The 16,046-nt window shown below is 39.9% G+C and overlaps 1 protein-coding gene across 5 annotated transcripts in view; it reads left to right on the top strand.

Annotated features, from left to right (window-relative positions):
• ZSWIM8 (zinc finger SWIM-type containing 8) overlaps nt 1–16,046 on the top strand; it is an 80,448-nt gene that overhangs the window by 11,650 nt on the left and 52,752 nt on the right. For 4 of the 5 annotated variants that reach the window (XR_005558708.1, XM_039360038.1, XM_039360037.1 and 1 more), the window contains exons 3-5: nt 2,260–2,354; nt 4,704–4,876; nt 9,982–10,089. Coding sequence is in view for 3 of the 5 variants with exons in the window: in XM_039360038.1 (XP_039215972.1) it covers nt 2,260–2,354; nt 4,704–4,876; nt 9,982–10,089 (376 nt within the window). In the remaining 2 variants the exon portion in view is untranslated. Of the gene's footprint in view, nt 1–2,259; nt 2,355–4,703; nt 4,877–9,981; nt 10,090–16,046 lie in introns of those variants that run through there. The other variant, XM_039360040.1, reaches the window with a different exon arrangement.

Genomic DNA, 16,046 nt, shown 5'->3' with positions numbered 1-16,046 from the left:
ACTTGCCAGCTACGCTTTGGCCGGCGCAGGGGGCGGCACCACACACGCATGGCGTTCCCGGGCAGGGAAAGTCCTCAAGTTACGACCGGTTGGGTAGTCCTCGACTTACGATCGGTTGGGTGTTCTTCGACTTACGACCGGTTGGGGGGTCGCGGCATTAAAAAGGTTGAGAACCACTGGAATAGAGTAATGATTCATGTAAACAAATAGTTAAATCAGCCCAGCCTTCCAGATCCTCCTGGGTCTTCCTTACACTGGCAGCCTGGCATTTCAAAGGTGCTAAACTCATTTCTCTGTTATTGTCTGTGTTGGTCCCCCATGTAGGGTACATCCTATTACTATTAGGCTTCCTATACTCTACAAACTCCAGGAACTGTGAGTTTAAGCCATGTGGATTGGGTCTCTTATTGCTAATTTCTTCTAAGTTTGTTTCTTTGGCTGGCAAAGCCTTCCTTTATTCCCCCCTCCTAGTGCAGGAGTTTTCAGCAGTATTGTATAATGCAGGGCCTTTCAACCTTTTCACCTATTGTACCACTTTTAGGATACAAGGTGTCAAAAACTTGAGCAAAAAAAAAAAAAAAGGAAAAAGGTGATAAAGTACAGGTAGTCCTCGACTTACAACAGTTTGCTTAGTGACTGTTCGAAGTTACAATGGCACTGAAAAAAGTGCTCCCCAAGCCACAGCCGAGCAAGACACCTGCCTGCCCGCCCAGCTGCGCTCTTCCTCCTGTCCGAGGTTTCCATTGTTGTGAGCATTTCTGTTGAGGATTAGCAGCAGGGGTGGGGTGGGGGGTGTTTGGTTTTTATTCCCCCCTGTCTTCTGGGTGGTTGCAGCAAGTTTTGGTCACTTCACATGACCCTGGGACACTGTGACCTTCATAAATATGAATCAATTGCCAAGCATCTGAATGTAAATCACAAGACCCTGGAGATGCTGCAACATTCCAGATGATCGGCGCTTCTTCTGGGCTCAGCAGAAGCGCCAGGATCAGCGCCGAGCTCCAGCTGGAGCCTGGCGCTGATCCTGGCGCTTCCACTGAGCCCTGACAGTCCCGAAGAAACGCCGATCAGCTGGAAAGGGGCACTGATCCTGGCGCTTCCGCTGAGCCCTGACAGCCCTGCAGCTCCAGCCATCTCTCGGTCAGGCTTGTGCGGTGCTGCCACCAGTTCAGCTCATTCCCCTCCCCCACCACCCCTTTTTTAGGATGGTCACGTACCAACTGCCAGGTGCCAATGTACCACAGGTGGTACCTGTACCACTGGTTGAAAAGCCCTAGTATAATTTATACATGCACATATTTACATAATTCCTGGTTGCTGATTCTTTTCTCCCATAGAACCTTTGGGTCCCTTTTCCCAGTCTTATTCTTCTATCTCTTAACTTTTTTTCAACTCTTGAAGTTGTCTTCTGTCTCATGATATTCTCAAATCAACTCCACGATGTTCTCTGCTCTTGAGATCAGCAAGCAAATTTCCATTTGAAATAGGTGCCTTTTTAATGAGAACAGCTCCCTTTTCTCTTCTTATGCTATTAGGCCAGTGTTTCTCAACCTTGACAATTTTAAGGCATGTGGACTTCAACTCTCAGAATTCCACAGCCAGCATTGCTGGCTGTGGAATTCTGGGAGTTGAAGTCCACATGCCTTAAAATTGTCAAGGTTGAGAAACACTATATTAGGTGAAAGGAAGCAGGAAGGGTTTTTAAACTCCACAGCTATTCTCTCACAATTATATTAGGCACATGGAACATTTTTGGAGAGAAGGTCAGGATATAAGTGTCTTAAACTGCATAGTAAGATGTACGCTTTTCATGCCTAGTTAATAATCAATCCATAATCTATTCATTCTCTTTTAAAATGAACATATTTGTGTTTTGAATGGATTTTTAATGTATAACTTTGACCTAAAACTCATGGCTTTCAACCTACCTACCATTGCCTATGTTTAAAATTTAAAAAAATTAGACCCCATATAACAGTCTTGAGTTGTATGTGCTTTTCTATTTTGTCTATAAAAGAAATGATTTTATAGGTTTAATAGCGGTATAGAAGAGGCAATTTGACATTGCAAATTGTGACTCGCAATTAAGAATCTGTATGTGATGAAATTGCCTCTATGTTTTAATGTAGCCTTTTTTCACTGTGATATAATCTACTCTTTGACATCTACCCATAATTTCTGCATTGTCTGTGGAATGGAATGCACTTGTCAGTCTCCATTGAAGATCATTCTAATAATAGAATGATTTATTTCTTTTAGGCTATATTCATGCTTGGCAAATGGCAGTGCAGATGAGTTCCAACGAGGCGAGCAACTGTTCAGAATGAGGGCTGTTAAAGACCCATTGCAGATAGGTATGATGTTTGTATCTTACAAACTGGAATTGAGTCTAATTCACTTGCTTAGTGCAGGATCTGCTCTCCTTTACTTTACTTACACTGCTGTTGAAAATCTCATGTCCGATGCAAAAAATGTCTGAGGCAGATTTTTGATGCGTATTAAACATATTCTACATATTTTGAGTATGCTTTCTGAGCAAACATAAAGTTGCACTCTATCCTGACATCCTTAGAACTAGCTGGGGAGACATTTTGTGAATTCTTCCTCTCTTAGATGTCTCAAAATGACAGAAAGGAATGGATTATTTGGATCCTCTTTGAGGTGGGCAAGTCTTAATCTATAATTGACTTTAAAATATATTTATTTTGCGGACACTTAAATCAGTTAAAATATTTTTGCAATTATTTCAAATAGGGCTAGTCCAGGGATAGGCAACCTTGGCTCTTTTATGACTCATGGACTTCAACTCCCAGAATTCCTGAGCCAGCTGGCTCAGGAATTCTGGGAGTTGAAATCCATGAGTCATAAAAGAGCCAAGGTTGCCTACCCCTGGGCTAGTCCTAGGTCATTTTTTAAACTTTATATTTCATCTCCATGTTCATGTTTGTAACTTTGTTAATGTATCTTAAAACAGAGGCAGTCTTTATTTTTTTCATTCTTGCTAAAGTCCGTATTTAGAGCATTATCACTTTGTAGCCCCAGAGCTTTGTATCAAGCTTTTAAAACCCTTCCAAAAGTTTCCAATGAATTGTATTTTTAATAGCTGGAAAAAGGGAAAACATGTTAGATATGTGAAATAAATCTATACTGAATTACTTCTATGTAATTGTAGTAGGACGTAGTTTAAGTAAATCAGATTTCATTTTTGTCTTAGGCCTGGGCAATGTTTTGGATTAAATTCCCCCCATCATAGACTATACTTGCTCTGTTTAGAGTCCAGTAGTTTGAGATATACAAGCAAGAAAGGTTGCTGATCTCCATAGGCTAATAATTGCTTTAATTATTATGGCAGTGTACTGTTATGTTTGCTTTCTATTTGTTAATCTAGGTCAGTGATAGCAAACCTTTTAGAGACCGAATGCTCAAAAACTGGTCCCGCCCCTGCCCCCGCCCCACCCCCTGCCCCGCCCTTACCCCGCCTGCCCGCAGGGCCACTCACCACCTCCAGGGCCCACCGCAGATCGCCCAGGCAGCCCAGCAGCACCATTGCAGCCACACCCTCTGCCCGCGCCTCGCAGCATCAACTGTGCGCGATGGGGTTGTGAGGGCAAAATCTTGTCTACGCTGTCTGGCTGCCATGTCCTTGGCTGCGCTGCTTCGCGCGGGCCACGCTCGGGGGCAACTCTCCCCCAGAGAGGCTGCTGGTGAGGAGGGGGTCACGGGAGGAGGCAAGGCTGGGGCAACGGCACGTGTGCCCATAGAGAGGGCTCCGAGTGCCACCTCTGGGACGGGTGCCATGGGTTCGCCACCACTGATCTAGGTACTTTTAAGTTGAGGAGCCTAAGAAATTAGGACCCCTTACTATTGCATGACTGTAAAGCATTTCCAACGTTTAAGAGATATGTTTGGAAAACTTTAGCTACAGATGAAACATGTCTACTACAGTACTTGAGAACATTAAATGTGTGTGTGTTTTAGAAAAGGAACAGTGTGTTCTACCACAAAATAAGGAGATAAAGTTTCACCCATGGATTTATTAGATAGTTTTGAATTAAGTATTCATTTTTCTTATCCTTCAAAACCGAATAGAGTTACGGAGATAATATTGTGGCCTACATTTTGGCTTAGTACCACATGAACAACACTAATAACTTTAAAAAAATATCCTCTGGCTCATAGGCCACATGAATTCTGCCTTGTTACATTCAGATAATGATAGTGGGTTAAAACAATTTAATGATATTTTTAACAAGATTCAGATAAAATGGCTGAAGAGTTTATTTTTACCTGCCGTCTCTGGTTTTTATGTCATGGAAAACTTGCATTAATTGAAAATGAAATTAAACTGCAAAAATCTTTTTTGGGGGCCATGAATATTAGCCCAAATTTGCATTATATTATGTGCAAACATGGGTAACAAATGTGCACAGCGCTTAAAACATCTGATATAGTAGTTGTCAATAGACAGGATTTTAGTTTAAATTTAGATGAGCATCGTCTATCCAAATGCAAATTTTTACTATAAAACTATCCTTTTGAGAATAGCTGTAATATATTATTTGAATTCTTTGTTGAAACTAGGAAAATTGAGTTTTGCAGAGAATGACTGTTTGACTGAATAGTATTTCAATTATATATCAGAGCTACATTTTGCTCTACTTCAGTGACTGTCAGACCATAACTTTTGTCCTGCTCTCCAACAGGTTTCCACCTGAGTGCTACAGTGGTGCCTCCACAGATAGTGCCACCCAAAGGAGCCTACAACGTGGCAGTAATGTTTGACAGATGCAGGATCACCTCATGCAGCTGTACTTGTGGAGCTGGGGCTAAATGGTGTGCCCATGTGGTAGCCCTTTGTCTCTTTCGGATACACAATGTAGGCTTTGAAATATGGCTGTTGTTTTATTGCACAGTGAAACATAAAAATCAAATATTCCATAATGAAAAGTTTTGTTGATTTTAGTTTCTGTTTCATTAGTTGACTGGAAAAAACATGTTTGTTTAATACTGCTTAGCATAGATTTACAGTGATGGTGAACCTTTTAGAGACCGAGTGCCCAAACTGCAACCCAAAACCCACTTCTGCATCGTCAGGTGCCGGGTGGGTGTGGCCCATTGGGTGCACGTAGCTGCGGTGGTAATGGCAGACTGGGTGGGACTAAAAAGTTCAATCAATCAATTCCAACTTTGCAAGATCTTTTTTTTACCCGCGAGAAGTTGAAATTGACTGATTGATTGAACCTTTTTTTTTTTTTTTTTTTTGCACACGGCGGCGGAGGCCTAAAGTGAAAAGGTTTTATAAAACCCAGCTGAAGGCCCAGGACTGGGACGAGGACACGCGTGCCCACAGAGATGGCTCTGAGTGCCGCCTCTGGCACCCGTGTCATAGGTTCGCCACCACTGGCATAGAATGTTGAGACACAGTTACATTGGAACAGTCAGTGCTGCATGTTAGGTGATCTGCCTCAAAAAATCAGTAATGGATGCATACTCTTTGATATGTTTTGGTGAAGAAAAAAACACCTGCATGATTTCCATATTTATAAGAAACCTGGAAATGAGACTGGGCTGCCCGCCAAAAGAAGTTACTTTACAAAATATACATACGCTAGTCCAGTAACAGAACTTACAGCCCTGTCCTCAATTTCCATCATAACCTGATTATTATAAATGGGTTCTTGAGAAATTTGAGAAACTGTATTAAAATTAAAGCAATATTCTACCATTAGGCTCATCCCCCAGTTTTTATCTTTAATAAGCAATTTTGGTGTCTTAGCAATTTTAGATTCATGTTCTACAGAATTTGGCTTAACATATAATTTGTATTTTCTTCTCTAAGTTTTACTGACTCATAATTTTGAGGTGACTTATTTGCTGTCCTATGGGAAGATTTTTATAATGGTGAAATGGGAATACAATTAGATTTAAGAATAACAGCAGAACTCTGACTTAAAAATTTTACTGAAATTTGTGTCTATAGAGCATTATAAAGGTTTTCTGAAGGGATCAACATGTTTCACATGAATTTCCAGTGATCTTTAAATCATGTTTAGGACAAATCAGAAGTAATATTTTGGTATTAGTGACAGCCTCATCCCCTAAATATTTATGACTGAGCTAACATTTTCAGTGAAAACTTTGTTGTATTTACAATTAGACTTTTGACAGTTCTCAAACTGAAGAGTCACTCTCATCCTTTGTTGCCAAATTATTTTTACAAGTTATGAAAAACAGAATATAAACTAAATTTTAGTTGCTCTCATTATTTTCATAGAATAGAATAGAGCTTGAAGGTCTTCTAGTTCAGCTCCCTGCTCAAGCAGGAGAACATATAACATTTCAGACAAGTGACTGTCCAGTCTCTTCTTAAAAACCTCCAGTGATGGAGCGCCCACGATTTCTGGAGGCAAGCTGTTCCACTGGTTAATTGTCCTCACTGTTAGGAAGTTTCTCCTTAATTGCTTCTCTCTTTGGTCAGTTTCCAACCATTGTTTCTTGTCTTGCCCTTTGGTGCTTTGGAGAATAGTTTGAACCCCTCTTCTTTGTGGCAGCCCCTCAGATACTGGAATACTGCTATCATGTCACCCCTATGTCTTCTTTTCTTTAGACTAGCCAGAGTCTTGCAGCCGTTCCTCATATGTTTTAGTCTCCAAGCTTTTGATCATCTTAGTTGTTCTTCTCTGCACTTTTTCCAAAGTCTCAACATCTTTTTTGTAGTATGGTGACCAAAATTGGTTGCAGTATTCCAGGTGTGGTCTCACTAGGGTTTTAAAAAGCGGTATTAATACTTCACGTGATCTTGATTCTATGCCTCTGTTTATACAACCCAGGATTGTATTAGTTTTTTTGGCTGCTGTTGCACACTGCTGACTCATAGTCAAGTGATTGTCCACTAGGACTCCAAGGTCCCTCTCATTGTTTTTGAGCCAGGTCTCACCTAATCTGTACTTACACCTTTGATTTTTCCTGCCTAAATGTAAAACTTTGCTTTTCTCCACATTAAAATGCATTTTGTTATATAGGGCCCATTTTTCAAGTTTGTCAAGATCTTTTTGAATCCTGAGCTTGTCTTCTGAGTTGTTGGCTATTCCTGCCAGTTTAGTGTCATCTACAAATTTGATAAGTTCCCCTTCTATTCCCTCATCTAAGTCATTTATGAAGATATTGAAGAGTACTGGGTCTAAGACGGAGCCTTGTGGTACCCCACTACTTACTTCTCTCCATGTGGATGTACTGTATTTTCCGGTGTATAAGACAACTTTCTAAACTATGAAAATCTTCTCAAAATTTGGGGGTTGTCTTATATGCCCAGTCGTCTTATACGCCCGCCGGAAAATACCGTATTTTCCGGTGTATAAGATGACTTTATAGCCATGAAAATCTTCTCAAAAGTCGGGGGTCGTCTTATACACCCAGTCGTCTTATACACCGGAAAATACGGTAGTTCCATTGAGGACTACTCACTGAGTACAGTTTGTCAACCAGCTACAGATCCATCTGGTGGTAATGTTGTCTATCCCACCTTTTTCTAGCTTATTAAGCAGCAGGTTGTGATCTACAGTGGGGCTGTCTTCTAAAATGGTCTGTAACTTTCAGTTATCTAAGATTGTTAATGTGAAGTGCTTGAAAGAATATTATATTGCCCCTTTCACAGGCTTCCAGTCTGTTTCTGGCTTAATTCCAAAAGGATAGGCAACCAGTTTCCTCCAAATGTTTTCAGCTACAATTTTCATACGGTTCAGTCAGCAGATATTAGGGGAAATATAAAAAGCATTTGAAAGAGACTAACATATATGAAGGAATATTTTCTTCTGTTTGATTCTTTGTCACTATTTCTAAAGGCTTCCTTTAGGAGAGACTGTGAATTGAAGAGAGACAGGCAGCTTCTTACTGAGAAAATTTATTTGTAGAACACTATTATCACAAAAGTTGACAAAAGGATTTTTGGATGCCTGGTGGCCCTTGTATTATCCCAGCTATGTTTAGCTCTCTTATATCTAGTTAACTTGGATTACTTTGTGATATTTTACTCCTTTTGTTTTAAAATAATTTTGCACTCGGTACTCTTAATTCATTTGTCTGCTGATCAGAACACTTCTTGTTGGATAATCTAAAAAAGATTAAAAATACAACAATAGAAAACATTTTTGTGGCTTTGAATAATGGGATAGGCAGGCATTTTTATTTACCTAGTAATAAACTTTGTAAATACTCTGCTAGGTATGATGTGACTATATCTGCATCAAAGCAGTGAGGAAACATTGACCGCATTCATTTGAATATATTTTTTTTTGTATAATCAGCTGCTTTAAAAAACAGTTCCTATGTAAACTCTGTTTGGATTTCTGAAAATACAAATGAAAACTCGTTTACTTTTTTTTGTAGAACAGTTTTTTATCCACTGGGAAGAAGAATTGGCCAAGATTCATTATAGAGTTTAAATTTACAGTTTTGCAGAATTTTTCTTTGATGGTTTAAGAAGCTTAGAGAATCACATGAAGGATTTGGACATAAGTTGTTGAAAGGACAGATATTATTTCAATTAGCCATAGTTTTCAAATGAATAGCGACCAGATCAAGAGTTTCCAAAACATTATATGGTTGCTGTATAATAAAAACTACTTTACTTATATTTTTTTCCTAGATATATTATATTGGAAGCACATACAACAAACAAAAGGTTTTTAATGCTCTTGATTAAAAACTATCATTATAAGAAGTCGGGGGTCCTCTGAATGTCAAGAATGTTGATTAGAACATAGATTTTTATTGCAAACTGGGTGGCCAATGCTAAATTTTGTGGAAAAACTACATGAAGGAAACTGCTTCCAGCCTATTACATGCTAATGCAGAACCACTAGGGGGAATGGAATGTACCATAAAGAATGTCTTTATCTAATAACAAAATGACTACCTGTGTGGAGTCAAATAACCAAAAAAAACTGTTTTGATGTTAGCCTGCTGGAAGTCATGTTATAACAGATTGATTTAGTGGCTTATGAATTTTCAGACTATTTTTGTTAATATGTTGATCCGCAATCAATAATACATTGCTTCCCGTAAGGTACTTCTGAACTCCACACATCCAGCTAGTCTTTCCTTAATAACAGGTCTCTTAATGGCTGTTGGAAGTTACAACAGCCTTGGAAAGCGTGCTTTACAGACTGCAAAGCATTATTAACTGTTGTAAAATATCACACTACCCCCTTCCAGTCATGTGACTGCATTTTGGGGATTTGCATTTACCACCAATTGCAGTGTCCTGCGGTCACAAGACTGTGATTTGTATAGGGGTTTTTTTTTTGAGGGGGGGTCATTTTCCAGCAGAAAATGTCAAAAAAAATGCTCATTGGATATGCTGGATTTGCCTAATGACCGTGTCTTTTGCTTAACAACTGCAGTGACTCTAAATAAATACAGTTGTAAAAATGAGTCAGGTCACATGGTGACCTGCTTAATGACCTCCTGATTTATGACCGGAATTCTGGACCCAATTGTCATAAATCGAGGATTACCTATGCTGTTTCCAAGTAAATATTGATTGAGCATAAATGTACTCAAAGTCAATCATACCAATATATCTTTTGGCTATAGTCTACCATCTTGCTGTGACTCATAGACAATCATCTTTACCAAAGCCTGATTTTAATAACACTATATATATACTGTATTTTCCGGCATATAAGACGACTTTTTAAAGCGTTGAAATCAGTGCCGAAGTCGGGGGTCGTCTTGTACACCGAGTCGTCTTATACGCTGGAAATTACGGTAGTTTCCAGCATATAAGATGACTTTCTAGGCATGCAACTCGGCGCTGAAGTCGGGGGTCGTCTTATAGGCCGGGTCGCCTTATATGCCGGAAAATACGGTATGTTCCAAAAATGGCTTCTTATGCAGCTTTATCTGCCCTTGGGAGAATTATTTAACCATAAACATGACATTCTGTTAAAGAAATAATCTTATTTTTCCTTCTATCTCTAGGCATCTGCAGTTTGCTTGCGAGCGCCTGTCTCTGAGTCCTTGTCTCGACTACAAAGAGATCAATTGCAGAAATTTGCACAATATCTCATCAGTGAACTCCCTCAACAGGTAGATAGCAACAAAAGTGGAGAGTAAATCCAGATTATACTCTGTGGATGTGTTTTGATTTCATTCTCTTTTGAAAAAGCTGTTCCTTGTGTGCTGAAATGCAGATGAAAAGATGGTGTTCTCTCGTACTTTTTGAATACTGTTTGTATGCTTCAGATTTAAGAATGTTAGTGATCTGAGTAAATTATCACCTGCACGTGGTTTAATAATTTTGATGAGCAACGTGTAAGGATTTTTGAGCTTTAATTTTTCAGGTTTCACATTTATACTTCATAAAATTGCACAAAATATTTCAATTTGACACACATTGCACACTTTTACTAATCTTCTAATGCCAAACCAGATTGTGAGCAAAACCCAATAAAATTTTGGGATGAATACTAGGATAAAAGGCAATTCAGAATAAAATCATGTAACGTAACCAATGATCAGAAAATGTAGCAGAATATTCCACAATGAATTAAACAGACTAATGAAAGATAGAAACATCTTTAATTGTTAGATTAGAAGCCAGTTTTTATTCCCTCCAGTCATATAGGAGTGATTATTGAAAGCTGCTAAGACTGTTACTGTCTTTCAGTATGATGCTTCTAATCTATAGCCAGCTATTTCTTTCTTGTCTTACAGTCTTTGGCTTCTGCTCCAGGAATAGTTACGAAGAAAGGAATACATTGTTTGATTACATAAAAGTAATTACCTATAGTTTACCTACTTAGAAAAAAATGTTTCAACAGAAAGCAGGCAGCATAAGCTCAAAGCGATGCTTCAGTTGCATAGCTGCAAATAACTTCACTGTTTTGTACCATCAAGGATCTTTCTGTATTTGCATGAATGCTCAGTTGAAGGGTGGTTAACATCCTGTGCAGGGTGTTTGTTCTGTTTCTAAGTTATTTTTTTAACTAGTCTTGGGACTATACCAAGCTATTGTGATGAGCGTTGGATAGAGTAGTATTCTCAGGCCAACTAATCTAAATAATGGATGTTCACATTTCTAATTAGGCATACAGAAATAGCGATATTCTAGTAATCTGGTGTTGGTGGAAACTATTAACACAAGCGTGTGTTATCATTTTGCTTACAAAGCATAGTTGTAGAAGAACTTGGTTAGACAAATCATATTGAATGTATATCAGTTAAGGAGTTATGCTGGGTGGCCTAGGTCAGGGGTCGACAACCTTAAACACTCAAAGAGCCACTTGGACCCGTTTCCCACAGAAAAGAAAACACTGGGAGCTGCAAGGTGCACGCACGCACCAGAGGGGGGGGTGCTTGATTGAAGAGTTTAATTAAAAAGAGATAGAGGCTGCTGTGGATGAGTTCTCTCTCCCTTTCTCCCTTCCTCCCTCTCTCTCTTCCTCCCTCCCCCTCTCTCTCTTTCTCTCTTTCCTCTCCCTTCCTCTCTCTTTCTTCTCTCCCCCCCTCTCTTCGATCTTCTGCTCACCTAGCAAGCTGGCTTCACACTGTTCTCCAACAAGCTGACACACATTTTTATTGAGCTGGCTCTCTCCTGCCCTTGGTCTGCCAGTCCTCTTCCCCCACTCAGTGTGTGTGTGTGTGTGTGTGTGTGTGAGAGAGAGAGAGAGAGAGAGAGAGAGAGAGAGAGAGAGAGAGAGAGTGTGTGTGTGTGTGAGGGAGGGAGGGAGGGAGAGAGAGAGAGAGAAGGGAAGCGCAAGTGCGTCTCTTTTTCTCTGTCTCTCTCTCTGCAAATGGCGAAGGAGGCTGGGAGCCGCAGGCGAAGGCTCAAAGAACCACATGCGGCTCCGGAGCTGCGGGTTGCCGACCCGTGGCCTGGGTAAATGTTATTTTGAATTTTTAAGTGGAAAACTCATGTGGAAAGAGGTATACTCTGAGAAATGAGATTTCAGACAGGTCAAAACTTTAAAATTAGAACCAAACTAAAGACCTATAGATATCTCTAGAAACCTTTAGATACTAACAAGCAGTGAATATAACTATTTTAGTATGAAAAGAAGAGCAAGGATTTCTGTCTCCAACAGCAGCCAACTAGGTTTCTGTAAGAAGCCTACTATCTTGTGCCTGTTCCATAGCAACAGGTCTGAGAGGAGTCTCTCAGATATTGTCTCCGATATTGAAACTGTTTGTGATTAATATTAATTCCTTATGTATGTATCCAACCTTCTCTGGAGACCTTTCAGAGCAAATCTTAGCAAGTTTCATACTTTACCACTGAATTGTGTGAAGAAGAATGGTTTCATATGCCTAACTTCCATGAATAGCTTATTAGTCTCGTATTACACCCCCCCCAAAAAAGTACCATATATTCCGGCGTATAGGGCGACCCGGTGTATAAGACGACCCCCATCTTCGGCGCCGAGTCACATGCCTAGAAAGTCGTCTTATACGCCGGAAACTACCATAATGTCCAGCGTGTAAGACGACTCGGCGTATAAGACGACCCCCAACTTTGGCGCTGAGTTTAACGCTTGCGAAAGTCGTCTCATAACGCCGGAAAGTACAGTAGTAGTTTTGAATTTTTAAGGTCCATTCAGGTTGAGGATATGTTTTAAGAATTCTTCCCTATCTCCTACTTTTACCATCTTTAATAATTGTAATAACCTAGTTAATCCCTTAATTTAATGTAATAAACCTGGTTATCCATAGTTCACCTCAGCTTCACATTATTTATAATCCAATTAAGAAACAGATTTAGCAAGATTCCATTTCTTTCACATAATCCCATTGTACTATCTTGGAAATAAGGGCATTGAGCCCGTCTCCTGTTCAGTGTGGGAATCTAAATTAAAGCATCTTAGCAAATGGTTGTCAGCCTTTCCTTCAAGGCATCCGGAGAAGGCAATCACACTACTTTGGATAATTGGTTCACAATTGAATTGCTTTTATGGTTCCAGTAAGCATTTTTCTAGCATTTAATTGGGAAGCTTTCCTATTATTTAAAATCTATATTAATCCAAATTATTCTGTTCTTTATTCTGAAATAATGTAGAACTTGACTTGACACTTGTGTGACTTCTTTTTATGGGCTGTTTGGGCTGTTTGATTGGTATTGTTGTATCCATTGCTGTTTTCTAGTGATCTTTAATATTTCTTCAGAGAGACTTCTTCAGAGAGACTTCATAGCCTCTAATCTGCTGATCATTTTTTTTATCCTTTTGAATCTGTTTGAGTTTTCTGACTCATTGCTAAAAATATAGTGCTTAGAATTAGACACAGTACATGAGATAAACGGGTGACCAATGCTTATTGGCTTCTTTGACAATATTGATAAAGAATACAACTATGCAAGCGCTATCTGTTAAAAGCTATTTTTAAAAAATCTTGAAGACCAAATATTCTCTTCATGATTAGAGATAAATACATATTCTGTTATTGAAAATAAATAGCAAACATGAAATTGCCTCCAATGCACTGCTATATTATGGTGGTGAATGGTCTAGAACAGTGGTTCTCAACCTGTGGGTCGGGACTCCATTTGGGGTCGAACGACCATTTCACGGGGGTCGCCAACCCACGCTGTCCGCCATTTTTTCCCCTTTTCCCTAGCTGTCCTACTCCCTCTTATTGGTGGCCACACCCACTTGGGGGTCACCAGAACATGGGGAACTGTATTATGGGATCACAGCATTAGAAAGGTTGAGAACCACTGGTCTAGAATGCTTCTTTTCCCATCTGTTCTAAGTGCTTAGCAGGGAACTATCTTATCCGCCTCTTCATTTCTATGTAGGTAGTAATACAGTAGTCATCTTTTAGCACTTTATTTCATCTGATTTTTACTGCCTTTTAAACATTGTGCGGTTGGTTATGCCATGTTGTTACCTAATAGTAACAAAATCTTGTAGCGGTGGTTTAAGAACAGATTGGGATTAAAATATTAAATGAATTTAACAATTAAAATGCCAGTATTGCAGAAGCTCCGAGAAAGCGGCAGCTGAGTCAGGATTTCAGTTTTAATAACGTTTTGTTGAAATATTTTTATTTAAATCTGTTTTTTTAAAAAAAATACATTATGTCTCTGGTGGACAAGTTATAAAATCTTGTAATTAAATTTGAATAAAGTTCTGTTTCTCTTTTCTGTGGTTACAGTACTTTAGTTTAGCAGTTGTAGCCTAGCCTTTTAGAATATTCTTTACAAGAAAGCTACTCTTTGGAACCTACTCAGAACAGATAAGCCCTACACACACCGTGCTCTGTTGAGATTTTTTCCCATTTTTAAAGAGTTGGAGGTTTTCATATATCTTTGGCTGTTCCCCCACTTTTTTTTACTTCCATTATCATTTTAAAAGAACACTTCTGTTTTTCCTACTTATTTTGCCCCTGTTTTTTTTTTAATACCAGCAGATGAGATCTGTAAAACAAGCCTAGATAAGGAAGAAAATACAACATTGGATAAAATCGTTGATTGATTATTACCCCGAGGCTTGCCTACTAAAGGATCACTAACTACTGTCTCGTTAGTACCCCTAGGCCTGCCTACTAAAGGATCACTAACTACTGTCTCGTCAGTATGTGCATGCAACTTAATCAGAGCTTGAAGTGCTAATTACTTGGCATAAACCTGAAATAGAACAGCTCCTCCATAGATACTGCTGTTCCCTTCCATGCATGAAGGTGACTTATTTGAGACAGAAATCAATTCCCATGTTTGCGCTCCATCAGCTACCTGCCAAAGCATGTAAGGTGGGATGCCTATTTATTCTGTTTTTTTTTCTTTTTCAAATAGTAGCAAAGAACAAAAGTTCCAATTTATCTCAAGAAAAAAAAAAGAAATAACCAGGTAGACTTCTTTTTATTAATGGAGTATTTTCAGAAAAATTCCTGTAGTTAAAGTAGTTGGCTGCCTCTAACTACTTGCATTTCACAGTCTATCCTCAATTCCCCTGTGAGAATCCTGACCCCAATGGAGTTGCATAGGCCTAAGGAATGTTATATAGCATGATGGCAGTTTCATAAAGAGAGATAGTAGTGGTTTCTTTGGCACAATGGATTATGTGGCTACCCAGAGCCTCTGCTCTATTATAGATTAAAGTTTTCAGGCAGAAAAAGCAGTAGTCAAGATGTGATAATGTTAACATACTCCTATGCTTTTCTTCCAGGGCAGTAGAAGTGCTATGTAAATCCTATTGTATATCCATAGTCCTTGCAGTTCAGAACTGCCTCTTAACCAGTGATGGCGAACCTTTTAGAGACCGAGTGCCCAAACTGCAATCCAAAACCCACTTATTTATCGCCAGGTACCAGGTGGATGTGGCCCACTGGGTGGGCATGGCTGTAGTGGTCATGGCAGATTGGGTGGGTATGGCCAAGGTGGGCATGATCACCTTGATGTTGCTCGTGGGGAGGAACGCCTGTGGGGGCCAGGCAGGGTTAAGGGAGATCCAGGGGGTCTCTGGCAGGTGGGGCGGTGGGCAGGAGGCTCATCCTGCAGGGTGAGGCAAGGCGAAGCAGGGCAGGGGTGCCATTGTCACAGGGCAAGGTGAGGCAGGGGCCAGGACGGCTGCTGCCTGACACCATCGGCCCCTGCACACAGAGGCCAGTGAGCGCATGGGTGCTGGGATGCATCCGGCCATGTGGGACCTCGGCAAGTTAGCGGGTGGCTGGTTGAAGAGGGACGGTTGTCTGGCACGCGTGCCATAGGGTCGCCACCACTGCTCTAAACTAATCCCTCCCAATTGTGGCCATTCTTATTGAAAAGGATGATATAGTCAAGAATGTGGAAATAGACCTTACCAATGTGATGATTATTTTTATTTTATTTTATTTGTTTGTATCCTCCCTGTATTATTTTTACAAATAACTTAAGGAGGCAGCAATCATGTTCACAACACCTTTTTGTTATTTTGCTACAACAATAGTGGTGTGAAGTGAGTTGGGCTGAGAGAGAATCACTGGCCCAAAGTCTTCCAGATGGCTTTCATATTTAAGGCAGGTCTCTGGCTTTCTGGCCTGGTACCTTAACCACTAGACCAGGGGTGGGCCAC

The sequence above is a fragment of the Crotalus tigris genome, unplaced genomic scaffold, assembly GCF_016545835.1.
Source record: "Crotalus tigris isolate CLP2741 ecotype Arizona unplaced genomic scaffold, ASM1654583v1 scf7180000019147.1630427, whole genome shotgun sequence".
Classification (NCBI taxonomy): Eukaryota; Metazoa; Chordata; class Lepidosauria; order Squamata; family Viperidae; genus Crotalus; species Crotalus tigris.
The sequence above is the reverse complement of the archived record's forward strand: the minus strand, read 5'-3'. Positions and strand labels throughout refer to the sequence as shown.